This window comes from Scyliorhinus torazame, chromosome 17, assembly GCF_047496885.1.
Source record: "Scyliorhinus torazame isolate Kashiwa2021f chromosome 17, sScyTor2.1, whole genome shotgun sequence".
In the NCBI taxonomy this organism is placed as follows: domain Eukaryota; kingdom Metazoa; phylum Chordata; class Chondrichthyes; order Carcharhiniformes; family Scyliorhinidae; genus Scyliorhinus; species Scyliorhinus torazame.
The window spans coordinates 140218270-140239160 of record NC_092723.1 but is presented as its reverse complement, the minus strand read 5'-3'; the positions used below and the strand labels follow the sequence as shown (position 1 = coordinate 140239160).

General features: G+C 45.7%; 1 protein-coding gene across 2 annotated transcripts in view; it reads left to right on the top strand.

Annotated features, from left to right (window-relative positions):
• Positions 1–20891, top strand: part of LOC140394200 (epithelial sodium channel subunit gamma-like) — a 65375-nt gene that overhangs the window by 21707 nt on the left and 22777 nt on the right. Inside the window, exons 6-8 of one of the 2 annotated variants that reach the window (XM_072481187.1) lie at positions 1586–1749; positions 20524–20622; positions 20719–20836. In XM_072481187.1, the coding sequence (XP_072337288.1) occupies positions 1586–1749; positions 20524–20622; positions 20719–20836 (381 nt within the window). The remainder of the gene's footprint in view (positions 1–1585; positions 1750–20523; positions 20623–20718; positions 20837–20891) is intronic. The other variant, XM_072481188.1, reaches the window with a different exon arrangement.

Genomic DNA, 20891 nt, shown 5'->3' with positions numbered 1-20891 from the left:
TTGGACATTCCATATCCTAGCAACCCTCTGCGGAAGAAAATTTCTTCAAATTCTCCCTTTGCTCTTAAAGTATTTTTATCCCCCAATTACCAACTGCTTTCAGGAAAGAATGGGAGAAGGACAAAGAGGCGGTGAGGGAACAATGCGATAAAACTTGCATCACACTGGAGTATTAATGGTCAAAGGCCATGTCAGTCATGGCTCATTATATATCTTTCGCCTCCGAGTCAGGAGACCATGAGTTCAAACTCCACCCCCTCCACGGATTTAAGCAGTAATCCAGGCTGACATTCTAATCTACGACAGTACTGAGGGAGTGCTGCACTGTTGGAGCTACTGGACTGGCTTCTCCGTTGCCTGCAGTGCACTCATGCCCACGGATTTCCCTACAGCGTGAGGGTGCCCACAATGGGAGACTCCATTGGCCAGCTGGCGGGATGAAGGATCCTGCTGTCGACGGGGGTGCGCCGCACCAGAAAACGGTGCGGTGGGATGTAGAATCCCACCCCCTTATTTCAGATGAGACAATAAACCAAGCCTCTATCTTCCCCTTCGGGTGGATATACAAGACCCCATTATACTGTGGGCAGCACGGTAGCCTTGTGGATAGCACAATTGCTTCACAGCTCCAGGTTCCCAGGTTCGATTCCGGCTTGGGTCCACTGTCTGTGCGGAGTCTGCACATCCTCCCCGTGTGTGCGTGGGTTTCCTCCGGGTGCTCCGGTTTCCTCCCACAGTCCAAAGATGTGCAGGTTAGGTGGATTGGCCATGATTAATTGCCCTTAGTGTCCAAAATTGCCCTTAGTGTTGGGTGGGGCTACTGGATTATGGGGATCGGGTGGAGTTGTTGACCTTGGGTAGGGTGCTCTTTCCAAGAGCCGGTGCAGACTCGATGGGCCGAATGGCCTCCTTCTGCACTGTAAATTCTATGATAATCTATGATAATTGAAGAGAAACAGTAGAGTTTTTAGTGCTGTCCTTGGCAATATCCCTCAACCAACATCATTAAAGCAGATTATAGGGCGGCACGGTGGTTAGCACTGCTGCCTCACGGTGCCAAGGACCCGGGTTTGATCCCGTGTCCGTGTGCAGTTTGCACTTTCGCCCCGTGCTGCGGGGATCTCATACCCCAATCCAAAAGATATGCAGGGTAGGTGAAATTTTAAAAATTAAATCAGATTATCTGGCCATTTTCCCATTGCTGTTTGTGACGGCTTGCTGTCCATCAATTCGATTTTTAAAAAAAATTTAGGGTACCCAATTCTTTTTTCCAATTAAGGGGCAATTTAGCAAGGCCAATCCACCTACCCTGCACATCTTTGGGTTGTGGGAGTGACACGGGGAGAATGTGCAAACTCCACACGGACAGTGACCTGGGGCCGGGATCGAACCTGGATTCTACGTGCCGTAGGCAGCAGTGCTAAACACTGCTCCATCGTGCCGCCCACAGTACACAAATTAGTTACTGTGTTCCCTACATCACAACAGGAACTACAGTTTATTGACCGTAAAGCATTTTGGGATGTACGGAATTCATGAAAGGCACTATATAAGCACAAGTCTTTATTTATTTTCTCTCTCACAGGCCTGAAGGTAACTCTGCACCTGGATGAGAATGAGTATAATCCATATCTGTTCACCTCAATGGGAGCGAAAATTGTCATTCATGATCAGAATGAACAGCCATTTGTTGAAGACATGGGGATTGAGATACAGACAGCAACTGAGACAGCCATGGGCCTTGACAAGGTAAACCCCCAAAAGGGACCTTGTTCATTGGGGTTGGGGGAGAACTAAACATCATGCATGATCCAATAATCCCAGGTCAACAGATGCCATAGCAAACCTTACGGTGTTCTACAAACTTGGTTTGGAATTAACTTCAAATGTCAGGACTATTTCTGTTTGACTTTTGAGATTACCTAACCAAAAGCTTCTTAATGGAACAGACAAAACTGTTGGTGATGTGATTTTAAAATGCTGTTCTTTGGGAATAGGAATGAGGCAGGGCGGATATGTTCTGATAAAGTTTATTTTTGAGACTGCTTTTCTTTCCTTTTTGGGGAGGCAGTGGTGTAGTGGTATTGTCACTGGACAAGTAATCTAGAGACCGAGGGTAATGATCTGGGGACCAGGTTCAAATCCCACCACCGAAGATGATGGAATTTGCTTTCAATAAAAAAAACAGGAATTAAAAGACTAATGATGACAATGAAACCATTTTCAATAGTTGTAAAGACCCATCTCGTTTGTTAATGTCCTTGAGGGAAGGAAATCTGCTGTCCTTACCTACATGTGACTCCAGATCCACAACAATTTGGTTGACTCTTAACTGCCATCTGAAATGGCCTAGCAAGCCACTCCGTTCTACCGCTACAAAGTTAAAGAAAGGAATTAAACTGGATGGACTACCCGGAATTGACCGAGGCACCGGGATCGACAATGGCAAACTCAGCCCTATCGACCCAGCAAAGTCCTCCTTACTAACATCGGGGGCTTTGTGCCAAAAATGGGAGAGCTGTCTGACAAACTAGTCAAACAACAGCCTGACATAGCCATACTCATGGAATCATAGCTTACAGATAACATCCCAGACACCATTATCACCATCCCGGAACACATAAAAGAACAAAGAACAAGGAAAAATTACAGCACAAGAACAGGCCATTCGGCCCTCCAAGCCTGCGCCGATCCAGATCCTCAACCTAAAACTGTCGCCTATTTTCTCAGGATCTGTATCCCTCTGCCCCCTGCCCATTCATGTATCTGTCTAGATACATCTTAAATGACCCTATCGTGCCCGCCTCTACCACCTCCGCTGGCAATGCGTTCCAGGCACCCACCACCTTCTGTGTAAAGAACTTCCCACGCATATCTCCCTTAAACTTTTCCCCTCTCACCTTGAACTCGTGACCCCTAGTAATTGAGTCCCCCACTCTGGGGCAAAAACCTTCTCGCTGTCCACCCTGTCTATACCTCTCATGATTTTGTAGACCTCAATGAGGTCCCCCCTCAACCTCCGTCTTTCTAATGAAAATAATCCTAATCTACGCAACCGCTCTTCATAGCTAGCGCCCTCCATACCATCCTGGTGAACCTCCTCTGCACCTTTTCCAAAGCACCCACATCCTTTTGGTAATGTGGCGACCATAACTGTACGCAGTATTCCAAACATGGCCGAACCAGTCTTATACAACTGTAACTTGACCTGCCAACTCTTGTACTCAATACCCCTTCCGATGAAGGAAAGCATGCCGTATGCCTTCTTGACCACTCTATTGACCTACGCAGCCACCTTCAGGGTACAATGGACCTGAACTCCCAGATCTCTCTGTACATCAATTTTCCCCAGGGCTTTTTCATTTACCGTATAGTTCGCTCTTGAATTGGATCTTCCAAAATGCATCACCTCTCATTTGTCCGGATTGAACTCCATCTGCCATTTCTCCGCCCAACTCTCCAATCTATCTATATTCTGCTGTATTCTCAGACACTCCCCTTCACTATCTGCTACTCCATCAATCTTAGTGTCATCTGCAAACTTGCTAATCAGACTACCTATACCTTCCTCCAGATCATTTATGTATATCACAAACAACAGTGGTCCCAGCGCGGATCCCTGTGGAACACCACTGGTCACAGTTCTCCATTTTGAGAAACTCCTTTCCACTACTACTCCCTGTCTCCTGTTGCCCAGCCAGTTCTTTATCCATCTAGCTAGTACACCCTGGACCCCATGAGACTTCACTTTCTCCATCAGCTCCACCAGCAGGACGAACCCAGCAGAGTTGGCAACACATTGGTATACAATTGAGAAGTAGTTGTCCTCAGCATTGGCTCTGGACCAGGGCAGCATGGTGGAGCAGTGGTTAGCACTGCTGCCTATGGCGCTGAGGATCCGGGTTCGTTCCCGGCCCCAGATCACTGTCCGTGTGGAGTTTACACATTCTGCCCGTGTCTGTGTGGGTTTCACCCCCACAACCCAAAGATGCACAGGGTAGGTGGATTGGCCACGCTAAATTGCCCCTTAATTGGAAAAAATGAATTGGGTACTCTAAATTTATTTTAAAAACATCGACTCTGGACCTCATGAAGTCTCATGGCATCAGGTCAACATGGACAAAGAAACCTCTTGCTAATTACCATGTACCACGAGCCCAGCACCTCAAAACTGGGCATCCCTGAACTCTGGGCCATCAGCAGCAGGCATGTAGTCAGTTGTATTCAATCTGTAACTCATAGCTTATCCTATTGCCCCACTCTACCATTACAACTAAGCCAGGGGATCAACCCTGGTTCAATGAGGAGTGCAGGACGGGAGGCCAGGAACAACACTGCACATAATTAAAAATTTGGTAGAAGATGTAATCAATAGTGCTATCAAGCAGCACTGACAAAGCAATAATCTGCTTACTGACACTCTGTTTGGGTTCTGCCAGGACCATATGGCCCCTGGAGTTATTACAGTCTTGGTCCAAACATGGACAAAAGAGCTGAACTCCAGAGTGTCTGCCCTTGACATCAAGGCAGCATTTGACCCAGTGTGACATCAAGTAGCCCTAGCAAAACTGGAGTCAATGGTAATAGTGATAGAAACTCACTACTGGTTTGAGTCATACTCAGCACAAAGGAAGGTAATTGGAGGCCAGAACATTGTTGAAGGGGTTTATCAGGGTCCTACACCCTCCCATCTTTAGCTGGTACATTAATGACCTTCCTTCCCTCATAAGGTCATAAGTGGGTGTGTTCGCTGATGATCGCACAATGTTCAGCACCATTCGTAACTCCTCGGATACTGAAGCAGTCCATGTCCAAAAACATTAAGACCTGGTCAATACTTGGACTGACAAGTAGCAAACAATATTTGTGCCATAAAAGTGCCCGGCAATGACCATCACCAACAAGAATGACATTCAATGGCATTACAGTCACTGAATCCCCCACCATCTACATCCTGAAGGGTTACCATTGACTAGAAACTGAACAGGACAAGCCATGTAAGTACTGTGGTTACAAGAGCAGGTCAGAGGCTAGAAATCCTGCAGCGAGTAACTCACCTCCTGACTGCCCAATGTCCATCACCTACAAGGCACAAGTCAGGAGTGTAATGGAATACTCTCCCCTTGCCTGGATGAGTGCAGCGCCAACAACACTCAAGAAGCTCAACACCATCCAGGACAAAGCAGCCCGCCTGATTGGCACCCCTTCCGCAAACATTCACTCCCTTCACCACTGACACGCAGTAACAGCAGTGTGAACCAGGCCCCGACAACAATGCCCACACCTGTCCTCCACCTCAGAGAAGAATCCACTCATCCTCATCTTAGTCAGGTGACCCCTGTGCACCACTTTGAATTGGATGAGACTAAGCCGCGCACATGAGAACGTGGAGTTGACCATGCGAAGGGCCTCGCTCCATACTTATCATCCAGAATGGGACCCAACTCACCCTCTAATTTCACCTTTATCTCATTCAACAGAGCGGACTCCGCTGATAGGATATCACCTTATATGCACAAAATAATCCCTCCCTCCAGACCCAGCCAAAGTCAAAATCTTCTTCAACAGGGAGGAGGGGGATAATGTATAAACTCCACATGCACAGTGACTCGGGGCTGGGATCAAACACGGGTCCTCGGCGCCATGAGGCAGCAGTGCTAACCATTGCACCACTGTGCCACCCCATATGTTGATTTATTATAATGATCTACTCTTGAACGTTGGGAAATGCGCCCATCAATGATGGAGGGAAGGTACAATCGAGTCACACGTTTACGTCAACGTAAAACGTTACTTTGCTGTTCCGCCATGTTTTCCAATCCCATCGTCGACCTGACGTGAGCAGGAGCGGAAAATCCCAGCCATAGGTTACAAACAAAATGAAGTTATGGTGATGCTTTATAAAACACTGTTTTGGCATCAGCTGGAGGATTGTGTCCAATTCTAGGCACCACACTTCAGGGTGGATGCAAAGGCATTAAAGAGGGTGCCAGGGATGAAGGACATTAGTTACAAGGATCAATTGCAAATTGAGGCTTTTCTCCTTCGAGTAGAGAAGGTTGAGAGGAGACTCCACAGAAGTATTCAAAATCATGAGGTGCCTGGATAGAGGAGACAGGGAGAAGCTGTTCCCATTGGTGGTAAGTGTTTTGTTACCTGTAAAGCAGGTAATCTGTGCTACTCAACTCAGTTAAAGTAGAGGCTTTGGAAGAAGGCTCGAAGTTGTCCAGAGGTTTTACAGAAAGCTTATTGAGCAACACAACTTAAATAACTGCGTGAGTTCTTACTTTAAGAACTGTACTAGTAGAAAGGTTACAACTTTTCTATGCTCTACAACTAGGCCTGACCACACTAGCAGCCCTGAGCTAAATTTCTGCCTCTGTTCTCCTCACAGTCAAATCAGCCAAAAAGACCAGAGGGCTGCTTGCGTCCTGCTTTTATACATGCCAGTGCTGCCCCCTAATGGTCTTTCCATTACCCATCAGCCCCTTCTGTACATACCTATGTAAAGATCACTACATCCCCCTTGTTCACTTTTTTTTTTCATAGCTGCAGAGCTGTAACTAAAAAAATCAAACACAGTTAGTTTCATGCACAAATACAGAACAGCAAGCAATGATTGTATCAGTTCATGTTCACAAGTTCAGACGGTTGGGTGCATGTCTGATTCGGGTAGACCTCCTGAGTGGGCATGGAGACCCAGAGGTTTTTATGTCCATTTGGGCACCAACCGCTGGTGTCCCGGGATGTCGCATGATAGAGTCCTGCAGATCTAATGTCGGAAATACAGGTTGATGAGGTGGAACCTTCAGCAGGTCTCGCCGATTGCGTCAAAACAGTATTCCATCATCAGGCTTCTCAAAAGTACGATCGTGGCGATACTTGGCGGAGCACCATCGCCATGTTAGACCAACCTCCACCAGGGTGTCGCAGTCTAACCATATCGTTGATCGCTAACGGATGCAGCACTTTTGCATGCCGGTCATAGTGCTGCTTTTGTCCGTGACGTTGGCGACGCATCTTGTCCAGGACTGGCGAGTGATCTGGATTGGCGAAGTGTAACGCCGGTAGAGTTGTTCTCACATCTCGATTGAAGAGCATTTGATCCGGAGACAGCCCAGAGCTCAAAGGTGATGAACGATATGACAATAGAGCCAAATGTCTGTCGGAATTCGAGTCAGTGGCCTTGCTGATCAGTTGCTCAATAATGTGAACACCTTTCTCCACCCTGCCATTCGATTGAGGAAATTGTGGACTCAACGTCACGTGCTTGAAGTTGTATTTTTTTTGAGAATTCCAACCACTCCCAGCTTGCAAAGCAAGGACCATTGTCGGACATGACCACCTGTGGGATGCCATGCCTCAAGAAGGTTTCCTTACAGGCTTTGATAACTGACGCCGATGTGAGATCCGGGAGTTTCATTACTTCCGGAAAGTTGGAGTAATAATCGATGAGAAGAACATAGTGTCGACCCATGGAATGAAACAAGACAATACTGTCATGTGAGAGTGCCTTTAAGAAATGGATGTTTAAGCAATGTACCTTTAAGAAATGCAGTGCTGTCAAGAGTGTGGGTGGGGCTGGGCTTTAGATCAGCCATTTTGCAGTTGTTTAGTTTCAGTTTGAAAAGAGCTGGTGTGTGTGTCTGTGTTTGCAGTGAGCTGGATTTATTGTGGTCTCTGCCATGAAAGACTATCTCTGGATCATTTGGGTGATTTAAACTCATAATAGTAAAGCCTTTAACCTGATGTGTTTCTGTTTAAAGGTGTTAAGTCTCATGGATGTTGAAAGGAATAACTGAAGGATTATTTAGTGTTGTAATATTTTTGGGGTTATCTTTGAAGTAAGGGGTGTTAAGAGATCCATTGTTTGTTTAAGAGGTTAAGTTGAGTTCATGGAATGAACATTGTTTTGTGTTTAAAAACCATTTGTCCATAATTGTAATACCAAGCCATGTGCTTGGAAAAGCAACACTAGCATTAAAGGGGGTGGTTGGTTGAACTCCATGATACATTTTGGGGTTCTGAAAACGTCTCTCCCATAACAATTGGGGGCTCGAGGGGGATACAAGTCTATCTATTGGATTGGCTTTTGTGAACTTAAAGACAGTGAAGGAGTGTTGCTTTTCCGGTGTGGTATTTTAGTTTAAGTGGGGAGTGTTGTGGACAATGGCTCTTTCAGAGGCTCAGAGGTTTTTGGGGGTGGACACGATAACACGTGATACCTTACTTTCAGAGAGTAAAAACAGACTGTTAGGTCTGGCAAAAACATTGCAGCTAACATTACCTGACAAAATGCGAAAAGATGAGATAATTATGGCGGTGGTTAAGCATTTAAAGTTGCCTGAGATACCGTTTGACTCATTGGAAATGGCAAAAATTCAGTTGCAAATTGAACAAATGGAACATGAGAAAGAATCAAAGTGGCTTGAATACGAAAGAGAAAGAGAGAGAGAGAGAAAAAAGAAAAGGAGAGAGAAGAATTGAGAAAAGAAGGAATAGCCCTAGCAGAACAAAAAGAAAAAGAAAGGAGATCCAGATCAGGGAAAAAGATAAAGAGAGAGCGTTTGAACTTCAGAAAATGGTCATGAAACATGACAATCAGTTAAAATTGGCAGACTTAAAGGGAAACGTACAGTTGGAGGATAGTGAGAAAGAGCGTCAAAGTCAAAGGCTTGGTGGAAATCTATTTAAATATGTCCAAGCATTGCTAAGGTTTGACGAGAAGGAAGTGGAAGCCTTTTTCATTTCATTTGAGAAGGTAGCTAAACAAATGAAATGGCCACAGGACATGTGGGTATTACTGATTTAAACAAAGCTGGTAGGTAGAGCTAGTGAAGTGTTTGCATCACTACCAGAGGAGGTATCTGGAACGTATGAGGAGGTGAAGAAATCCATCTTAAGTACATATGAGCTAATGCCTGAAGCTTACAGACAAAGATTTAGAAATTTAAGGAAAGAATTTGATTAATCATACATGGATTTTGAAAGGCTCAAACAGAATATTTTTGATAGGTGGATAAGGGCTTTGACAATAGACCAAACGTATGAAGCTCTCAGAGAAATAATACTTTTGGAGGAGTTTAAAAATTCAATTCCTGATGTAGTGAGAACTCATGTGGAAGAACAGAGGGTTAAAACTGTGAGACTAGCAGCAGAAATGGCAGATGATTATGAATTAGTTCATAAATCAAAGGTTGGTTTCCGACATCAGTTTCAGCCGGTGAGGGATAGAAACTGGGGACATGAGAAATACGCAAGTGGTAAAGGTGATCTGATGGGAGACAATAAAGAGAGTGTACCTCAGATTAAAAAATAAATCCAGGAGGGTGGAAAAGAAATGAAAAGTTTCAAATGTTTTCACTGTAATAAATTAGGCCTGAAGAAAAGCACTGGAAAGGCTGATGTGGTAAAACAGGATAAGACAGTGGGATTTGTTAGAGTGGTAAAGGAAAGCCCAAGGGAAATGAAGGAGATGCAAATGATTGTACAGCCTGTTCAATAAGTAATTGTTAAGAAGGTGCCAGATGTCTTTAAAGAATTTACTTGTGTGGGTAAAGTTTACTCATGTGTATCAGGAGGAGCAGGTAAAGAAGTCACAATTTTAAGAGATACAGGGGCTAATCAATCTTTAATGGTAAGAGATGAGGAATTATGTATTTTGGGAAGAATGTTGCCAGAAAAGGTGGTGATATGTGGAATTCAGGGTGAGAGGAGTAGCATTCCATTATATAAGGTAAGGTTGGAAAGTCCAGTGAAGAGTGGTGAAGTGATAGTAGGAGTAATAGAGAAACTATTTTGTCCAGAAATACAGTTTATCTTGGGTAATGATATAGCTGGATCGCAGGTGGGAGTGATGCCTACTGTGGTTGATAAGCCAGTGGAAAATCAGTCAACTGAAGTGTTGAAGGACGAATATCCTGGGATTTTTCCGGATTGTGTAGTAACAAGGTCGCAAAGTCACAGGTTAAGACAAGAGGAGAAGATGAAGTTGAAGTGCAATTATCAGAAACGATTTTTGATCAAGAACAGGTGGAGGATGAGGCGGATATTTTTAGTTCAGGAAAATTGGCGGAGTTACAACAGAAAGATGTAGAAATAAAGCGGATGTATCAGAAAGCATATACGGAAGAGGAATCTGAGAGTATACCAGAGTGTTATTACCGTAAAAGTGATGTCTTGATGAGAAAATGGAGACCTGTACATAATGCAGGCAGATGAAAAGTGGGCAGATATTCATTAAGTAGTATTACCGGTAGGGTATAGAAAGGAGGTGTTGCGAGTTGCACATGAGGTACCAGTGGGAGGTCATTTGAGTATAAGGAAAACTCAAGCGAAAATCCAGAAACGTTTTTATTGGCCTGGACTACATAAAGATGCAGTTAAATTTTGTCAATCATGTCACACATGTCAAATGATAGGGAAACCTCAAGCAGTGATAAAACCAGCGCCCTTAATACCCATTCCAGCATTTGAGGAATCTTTTACAAGGGTCCTAATCGATTGTGTAGGACCGCTTCCTAAAACAAAATGTGGGAATCAATATCTTTTGACTATAATGGATGTGTCTTCTAGCTTTCCAGAGGCCATTCCAGTACGTAATAATACAGCTAAAAGGATTGTGGAGGAGTTACTTAAATTCTTTACTCGATATGGACTACCCACAGAAATTCAATCGGATCAAGGATCAAATTTTACTTCAAAGTTATTCAAAGAAGTTATGGATAGCTTAGGAATAAACCAATTTAAATCAACTGCGTACCATCCAGAATCGCAGGGAGCGTTAGAAAGGTGGCATCAAACATTAAAGACAATGCTGAGGGCGTATTGTCAAGATTATCCAGAGGATTGGGATAAAGGAATCCCATTTGTATTGTTTGCAATTAGGGATGCACCTAATGAGTCTACCAAATTTAGTACTTTTGAACTAATTTTTGGTCATGAGGTAAGAGGACCACTTAAATTGATTAAGGAAAAATTGGTGGGTGAGAAATCGGAAATTACACTATTGGATTACGTCTCAAATTTTAGGGAACAATTAAATAGAGCAGGTGAATTGGCTAGACAACATTTGAAAGTTGTACAAAATGTGGTGAAACGGGTAGCGGACAAGAAATCCAAAGTTTGTAGTTTTGCCAGTGGGGATAAAGTTTTAGCGTTGTTACCAGTGGTAGGGGAGCCTTTAAAAGCTAGGTTTTGTGGACTATATCAGATTGAAAGGAAATTAAGTGAGGTGAATTATGTGGTTAAAAACACCAGATAGAAGGAAGACTCACCGAGTGTGTCATGTGAGTATGATTAAAAGGTACTTTGAAAGGGAAGGAGAGAAAAAGGAGGATTTAATGATTCTAACTCAAAGTGACGAACCAAACCCAGATGACTGTGAATTTGACATACCTCAAATTAAATTGGAAAATGAGGATGTTCTTAAAAATTGGGATGAATTGTTAAGTTACTTTCCAGAGGAAAAACGAACTGACCTGAAAGAGTTATTGATATCACATGGGCAAGTTTGTAGAGATAAATTGGGAAGTACTAAAATAACTATACATGATGTAGATGTGGGAAATGCTGTTCCTATCAAACAACATCCATATAGACTTAATCCTTTAAAATTGGCACAGGTTAACAAAGAGATTGAGAGTATGCTTACAAATGGCATAATTGACGTGGGTTGCAGCCAATGGAGCTCACGCATAGTGATGGTACCTAAACCTGACGGTACCCAATGGTTGTGTGTGGACTATCGAAAGGTGAATGCAGTTACAAGAACGGACTCTTATCCTATCCCACGTTTGGAGGATTGCATTGAGAAAGTGGGACAATCCGCTTTTATTTCCAAATTGGATTTACTGAAAGGTTACTAGCAAGTACCTTTATCTGAAAGGGCAAAGGAAATTTCAGCTTTTGTGACTCCAGATGGTATATACCAGTTCAAAGTTATGCCATTTGGCATGAAAAACGCCCCAGCAACATTTCAACGGTTAACTAATACAGTCATTTCAGGATTACCCAATTGTGTGGTATACATCGACGATTTGGTAGTTTTCAGCCAGACATGGAAAGAACATTTAAAACATCTGAGGGAGTTATTCGATCGACTTCAGGAGGCAGGTTTGGTGATAAACCTAGGCAAAAGTGAATTTGCTGCAGCCTCTCGTCCGTTGCCAGGCGTGTCACCCTGCACCACTGTGCATGAGCTTCTACATCAATAATGGAAGCCGGAGGTGGACTGTCAGCATCAACGGCTCGGGAAAAGGTGTCAGCTATTATTTGGTCCTTCCCTGGAATGTAGACCAGCGTGAAGTCGTACCTCCGCAACTTCATCATCATGCATTGCAGGCGCGGCGTCATGTCATTGAGATCTTTGTTGATAATATTGACCAGTGGCCTATGATCAGTCTCCACTAGAAATGTGGGAAGACCAGACACATAGTAGTGGAATTTTGTTATACCCGTGATCAATCCCAGGCACTCCTTCTCTATCTGTGCATACCTGCACTTGGTGGCAGTCATCGCTCGAGAAGCGTATGCCACTGGGACCCAGTCCGACTGTTGAAGTAGCACTGCACCAACTCCATGTTGACTAGCGTCAGTGGAGATCTTTGTGGGTTTTGCCAGGTCAAAGAATGCCAGCGTTGGAGCTGCCATCAATTGGTGCTTCAGATCCACCCACTCCTCTTGGTGGCGTGGAGTCCAGTCAAACTCTTTGTCCTTCCTTATCACTTGTCGTAACGCCGCCGTCCGTGCTGCTAGGTTCGATATGAACTTGCCTAGGAAGGTGATGAATCCAAGAAACCTGAGCACCGCTGTCTTGTCACGTGGCCGCTGCATGTTCTGAATTGCCGCGATTTTCTCAGCATCCAGCTTCACCCCGTGCCCTGATATCGTGTCACCCAGGAAGGTCAGAGATGAACGTGCGAAGGTGCACTATGATTGGTTCAGCTTCAGCCCAAATTGGTGGATTCTTTGGAAGACTTGTTTTTTTTTTAAGAATATTTTATTCAATATTTTTGGTCAACCATCACAGTACATTGTGTATCCTTTACACAATAATATAACCGTATAAATAACAATGACCTGTTTTATAAACAAAGAATAAATAATATATAACGAAAACTAAAACTAAATGGCAACTGCCTTGTATCAGATAAACACTCTCCAAAAATATGGTTTAACAATCCAATATACAATTATTTATAGCAACGACCTATACATATTATACATATATATTAATAACCCTGAGACTCCTTCTGGTTCCTCCCCCCCCCCCCCCCCCCCCCCCCCCCCCCCCCCGGGCTGCTGCTGCTGCCTTCTTCTTTTCCATTCCCTCTATCTTTCTGTGAGGTATTCGATGAACGGTTGCCACCGCCTGGTGAACCCTTGAGCCGATCCCCTTAGGACGAACTTAATCCGTTCCAGCTTTATAAACCCTGCCATGTCATTTATCCAGGTCCCCACCCCCGGGGGCTTGGCTTCCTTCCACATCAACAGTATCCTGCGCCGGGCAACTAGGGACGCAAAGGCCAAAACATTGGCCTCTCTCGACTCCTGCACTCCCGGCTCTTGTGCAACCCCAAATATAGCCAACCCCCAGCTTGGTTCGACCTGGACCCCCACTACTTTCGAAAGCACCTTTGTCACCCCCACCCAGAACCCCTGTAGTGCCGGACATGACCAGAACATGTGGGTGTGATTCGCTGGGCTTCTCGAGCATCTCGCACACCTATCCTCTACCCCAAAAAATTTACTGAGCCGTGCTCCAGTCATATGCGCCCTGTGTAACACCTTAAATTGAATCAGGCTTAGCCTGGCACACGAGGACGATGAGTTTACCCTACTTAGGGCATCCGCCCACAGCCCCTCCTCAATCTCCTCCCCCAGCTCTTCTTCCCATTTCCCTTTCAGCTCATCTACCATAATCTCCCCCTTGTCCCTCATTTCCCTATATATATCTGACACCTTACCGTCCCCCACCCATGTCTTTGAGATTACTCTGTCCTGCACCTCATGCGTCGGGAGCTGCGGGAATTCCCTCACCTGCTGCCTCGCAAAAGCCCTCAGTTGCATATACCGGAATGCATTCCCTTGGGGCAACCCATATTTCTCGGTCAGCGCTCCCAGACTTGCGAACTTCCCATCCACAAACAGATCTCTCAATTGTGTTACTCCTGCTCTTTGCCATATTCCAAATCCCCCATCCATTCTCCCCAGGGCAAACCTATGGTTGTTTCTTATCGGGGACCCCACCAAGGCTCCCGTCTTTCCCCTATGCCGTCTCCACTGTCCCCAAATTTTCAAAGTCGCCACCACCACCGGGCTTGTGGTGTATTTCTTCGGTGAGAACGGCAATGGGGCCGTCACCATAGCTTGTAGGCTAGTCCCCCTACAGGAAGACTTGTTTTAACCGAACAATGTGGTCTTTCTCTGTCGTTGACCATATTATGATGTCATCAACATATACACGGACGCCTTCAATGCCTTCGGTCATCTGTTCCATAATTCTGTGAAATATTTTGGATGCAGAGATAATCCCGAAAGGCATACGATTATAGCAGTGTCGTCCAAACGGTGTGTTGAAGGTACACAGCAGTCGGCTGGAATTATCGAGCTGCATCTGCCAGAAGCCTTGTAAGGCATCAGGTTTGGTGAATATGCGAACCTTCGCCATTTCACTCGTTATATCCTCTCGCTTGGGGATAGGGTAGTGTTCCCTGCGAATGTTTTTGTTCAAGTCTTTGGGATCTAAACAGATTCTGAGTTCACCAGACGCCTTCTTGACACATACCAACGAGCTGACCCAGTCAGTCGGCTGTGTGCCCAGTGATATGATGCCTTGAGATTGGAGGCGTTGGAGTTCTGCTTTTAGCTTGTGCCGCAACGGAGCTGGTACCCTCCTTGGTGCATGAATGACCCGTGTTGCATCGTCTTTGAGCAGGATTTTGTACTTGTAGGGTAACGTACCCATGCCAGAAAAGACGTCAGGATACTCACTGAGAAGCAGCTGGATGACATCGGCCAGTCATGATGAGTCAACCGTGTTCATGAAAATCCTTTGTATCAGCCGTAAATCCTTGCAGGCTTGAGCACCTAACAGTTACGTTCTTTTGTCGTTCACGATTTCAAAACGTAGTCCTTTCGTGACTTTCTTATGAACTATTTGTAGGTGGCATGATCCCCTCGAGGTGATCTGGTTGCCATTGTAGTCTGTTAACTTGCATGCAGCAGGTATCATCTCGTGTGCCCCTGGGCTGGATGCAAGATCTTTGCTTGTCATAAAGTTTGTGGATGTCCCTGTGTCAAGCTTGAACGTAATTGGGGAGTTGTTCACTTGCACCGTGGCACTTCATTCGCTTGTGGATCCAATGGTATGCACGTATTGAGGCTGTGTGGTCAGCTCGTGCGGTTCCTCTGTGGCGTTTATGATTCAAACGCAGTATGTGTTCTCCCAGGAGTGGAACTCTTCGTGGTCGGAAAAGTTTTCTTCGGGTGTCTGAGTGTCCATTGCATCTACTGTGCGCACCTTGAAAGTGCGCCTTTGCATTGAAGAGTAATATTTGGATGTGGACTGACACTGGGAGGCAAAGTGATTCATCTTGGAGCACTTTAAACATCTTTTTATGCAAAATTTGCTCCAGCTGCAGTCGATGGGGGCGGATGTCAAGGAGGATCTCCAAGAGGTGAAGAGCCAGCAAGCCTCGCTCTACACCTCGGAGGCCTCCAAGGTTATCTTCCGTTCCAGAGTCCGCTCCGTGGAGCAGGTTGAAAAGTGTTCACACTTCTTCTTCCAAAAGGTGCACAGAGAGACCTCTGTGATCAGCAGCCTGAAGGAAGAAGATGGCTCTGTAAAGTCATCGCAGTCTGACATCCTGAGGATCAGCCAATCCTTTTATGCCGGACTGTATGATCTGAAGCCAACAGATAGCACTGTTTCCCAGACCTTCCTGTCGACTATCACGGCGGTCATAGGCGACAGCGAGCTGGAAAACCTGGACAAACCACTAACTCTGGATGAGCTGACAAAGGCCGTCAAGCCCTTCGAGACAAGTAAAACTCCCGGAAGCGACGGCTTACCGGTTGAGTTGTATTCGGCTCTGTGGGACTGGATGGGCCCAGACCTGCTGGAAGTGTACGAGAGTATGCTTCTGGAAGGCAGCATGTCAGAGTCCATGAGGAAAGGCATCATCACCCTCATTTACAAGCAGAAGGGGGAAAGGGAAGAAATTCGAAATTGGCGACCCATTTCACTGTTGAATGTGGATTACAAAATTCTAGCCAAGGTCATTGCCAATCGGGTCAGGTCTGCTCTGGAGTCGGTGATCCACCCTGACCAGACCTGTGCTGTACCCGGCAGGAAGATCTCTGATAGCCTCGCGCTACTCAGGGATACGATCGCCTACGTGCAGGACAGGAGGGTGGACACCTGCCTCATCAGCCTTGACCAGGAGAAGGCTTTTGACAGATATCGCACACCTACATGATGGATGTGCTCTCCAAAATGGGGTTTGGGGAGGGAATTCGCAATTGGATCAAACTGCTCTACACAAACATCTATAGCGCACTCTCAATCAATGGGTGGGAATCAGAAAAGTTCCAGATCAAATCCGGAGTCAGGCAGGGCTGCCCTCTCTCCTCTGCCCTTTTTGTGTGCTGCATAGAACCTTTTGCCGAGTGCATCAGGAAGGATCCGGGTATAAGAGGAGTGACGATCCCTGGCAGTGGAGGCATGCAAGTCAAGGCCTCCCTGTACATGGACGACGTTGCCGTCTTCTGCTCGGATCCTGCGTCTGTACGCAGGCTCTTGACCACCTGCGACCAGTTTGAACTGGCCTCGGGAGCCAAGGTAAACCGGGGCAAGAGCGAGGCCATGTTCTTTGGGAACTGGGCCGACCGGTCCTTTGTCCCCTTCACTGTCAGGTCAGATTACCTGAAGGTGCTGGTAATATGGTTCGGAGCTGCTGGGGCGTGCACTAAAAACTGGGAGGAGCGCATAGCAAAGTAAGGCAGAAACTGGGCTGGTGGGAGCAATGCTCCCTCTCCATTGCGAGCAAAACCCTGGTCATCAGGTGTGAGGCACTCTCGGTGCTACTGCACGTGGCGAAGGTCTGGCCCATAACCCGACCCTACACCACAGCAGTCAACCGGGCCATCTTCAAATTCATCTGGAGATCCAAGATGGACCATGTCCGAAGGGACACCATGTACAAACCTCTGGAGAAGGGAGGGCGGAACGTACCCAACGCCTCCCTCATCCTGTTGGCCACCTTTGTGTCCAGCTGCATCAAGCTGTGCGTGGACCCCCAGTATGCAAACACCAAGTGTCACTACATACTGAGGTTCTACCTGTCCCCGGTGTTACGAAGGATGGGCCTGGCCTCATTGCCGCGTAACGCTCCAAGTAGTTGGACCGTACCGTACCACCTGTCCTTCGTGGAAAAGTTTTTGAAGAAAAACACCCTTGACCACAAAGCAATGAAGCAGTGGTCAGCACGTAATGTCCTCGAGGCCCTCAGGGAAAAGGAGACCGTGGAGGACGTTGGATGGTTCCCTGAGCAGACTGCCAGAGTCATCTGGCAGAACGTCTCATCACCAGAACTTTCAAACAAGCACCAAGACCTAGCTTGGCTGGTGGTGAGAAGGGCCCTCCCTGTCAGATTCTTCATGCACATCCGAAGGCTCTGCGCCAATGCACGCTGCCCTCGGAGTGGCTGTGGGGGAAATGAGACGGTCACACACCTCCTTGTGGAATGTGCCTTTGCAAAGAAGGTCTGGAGAGAGATGCAGTGGTATTTGTCAAGGTTTATCCCGAACAGATCTGTGACACAGGACTCTGTGCTCTACGGACTGTTTCCAGGGACACACACCGAGACAAATATCAACTGCTGCTGGAAGGTCATCAACTCGGTGAAAGACGCTCTTTGGTCTGCCCGAAACTTGCTGATCTTCCAGTGCAAAGAATTGTCCTCGACCGAGTGTTGCAGACTGGCACATTCCAAGGTCCAGGACTACGTGCTGAGGGACGCACTCAAGCTTGGGGCAGCTGCCGCCAAGGCGCAATGGGGAAAGACCACTGTGTAAGGTCTGACCAGCAAATATACACCGAGGGGCGGGTACAGTGTAAACCCCCCCTGGTCTGGGCCACCAACACTCCAATGTATAAAACAAACATGACAATGTAAATATTTAAGAAGGAATTGTAATGTAAAGAGTGATATGTGTATAATATCAAAATTGAATGGAAGAAAGTCAAGGCAATGTGTAACCCTGATGGAAATGTACAGTCAAGACAATTCAAAATGTTCTGTAATGCTTATGATAAATTTTATGAATAAAGTAATCTTTTCCCTAGTGCAGTGCCCTTTAAAATGGGCGGTGCCACAGCGGTAGCACGTCATGACACCCATGATGTCACGCGTAGGCAGCGATCGCGCATGTGCGACTCGCTCTTTTGGCTGGGGTCGGTCTGCACATACCGGGATCTTGCGTGATCGCGTTTCTCCTGACTGCGCGCATGCGCAGACATGCTGTAATGGGCGCCAGCAGCCGGAAAAGAAGGCCTGTGAGGAGATGCCACCATTTTAACATCTTCTACCTCGTGGAGTACTTTCTCCATGTCTTTTTTCTCAAGAAACTCCAGGTACTACTGTCTTTTCTGTTCTTGCTGTAAGCATTTTGCTATGGTAGTTTTTAAAGTTAAATCACTTTGCTGCATTAATGATTCCCTTAAATTTTCATCTGAGAGACCATAGATTAATTGATCCCTGATGATGGAGTCTGTTACATCAGCATAGTTACAACCTTCTGCTAGCAATCGGAGATCTGTGACAAAATTAGAGATAGTCTCCCTATTTCGTTGGAATCTGTTACGCAGGTTAAAGCGTTCCATGATTTCATTTGATTGTGATTTACAGTGTTCATCAAATTTTGCCATTATCACTTGAAAGCTAGTTTTATCTTCATTGTCACCATACGTAAAAGAGTTATAAATGTCTACAGCTTGCCGGCCTGCCGATGAGAGTAAAATCCCAATCTTTCTCTCGTCGGGGGCTGCATTTAAGGCAGTAGCCGCCATGTATATTTGAAGCTGCTGTTTATACATTTTCCAGTTACTATTTAAATTACCGATAGTTTTCAGCAACTCTGGAAGGGACGTGTGGTCCATCGCTTCGGTAGGTTGTTTGGAATCAAAATGCTGTGAAGTCTTTCACAGTCGATTGGCCAGCCGTTACTTTTGCTGCTTGTTTTGGTTCTTTCTGGTCTCTAACCTAATCTATCTAGTACTATCCGATTAAAGCCAATCTGGTACCATGTTTTGTTATCTGTAAAGCAGGTAATCTGTGCTACTCAGCTCAGTTACAGTAGAGGCTTTGGAAGAAGGCTTGAAGTTGTCCAGAAGTTTTACAGAAGGTTTATTGAGCAACACAACTTAAATAACTGCGTGGGTTCTTACTTTAAGAACTGTACTAGTAGAAAGATTACAACTTTTCTATTATCTGCAACTAGGCCTTGATGTGTTGGGTGTCCTGGATCACAAACAGGTCACCAACACTGGAAGTGGTGCAACTCTATTTTATTATAAGGTTAACTATCTTAACATACTTGATCTGTGGGTAAATGCAATACCAGCTTTAACTCTTTAACTGTTGACCCTTGCCTAGTCCTAACCAGGTGATGCACTCAGCACATGGTGAATGTCTGTGTTGCAGGCTGTGAGCTCTGTGCTCCGAGCTGGCTGCTACTAGAATGAGCGGGAACTCTCCTGTCCCCTGTTTTTATAGTGCGTGTGCTCTCACTGGTGATTGGCTGCGGTGTTGTGTATGCTGATTGGTCCCACTGCATGTCCATCAGTGTGTGTGTGTGTCTGCACCATAATATTCTGGTGTATCTTATGACAGGCCTGACCACATTAGCAGCCCTGAGCTAAATTTCTGCCTCTGTTCTCCTCACCGTCAAATCAGCCAAAAAGACCAGAGGGCTGCTTGCGTCACGCTTTTATACACGCCATTGCTGCCCCCTAGTGGTCTTTCAATTACTCATCGGCCCCTTCTGTACATATCCATGTAAAGATCACTACAGTAAGGTCAAGAACCAGAGGACATTGGAACCAATAGTGACATGAGGAAAGGCTTTTTTACACACACGTGGTTAGTATCTACTGGATTCAATTGTATCTTTCCAAAGATTCTTGGGTAAGCATCTGAAAGAAAACATTTGGCAGAGCCACTGGGAAAGTCAGAGGAGTGGAACTAGCTGCGTTACTCTGACAGACAGTCAGCATGGACACGATGGGTTGAATGGCCACCTTCTCTGCTGTACCCGTTTTACAATAGATTAGTTCAGCCTGAGTACAAAGGCGTGCTGCACTGTACTAAATTCTCTCTTATGCGTTAACACCTGCAAAGTAGCACACCTGATTCTATGAACATATTAAGTGTGTGTACCCCCCAATCTTGATTGATAGTTTTGATGGCTATGATTTGCCTTTTCCTGAAGACTCTCACAACACTCTTGCTGTTGTTTCAGACAGTATTGAAGAGGCTGAGCAGCCCCTATAGTGACTGTACTGTAGATGGTTTTGATGTGCCTGTGATAAATCTCTATAACAAGACCTATTCTTTGCAGGTAAGGATTCAACTTACTTACAGCTGACAAAACAAACCTAAGGGTTGAGGATAGAGGCCGCAGTCTAACCTGGCTGATTTTCTGTTTGCCCTATAGATGTGTCTGCACTCGTGCTTTCAAATGGAAATGGTCCGTAGCTGTGGCTGTGCTCACTACGCAAAGCCATTGCCACCAGAAGCAGAATACTGCGACTACACAAAGTACCCAGGATGGAGTGAGTTCACACTTTCTCTCTGCCGATACCTCCAGTTGTGTAGAATTCTACATCC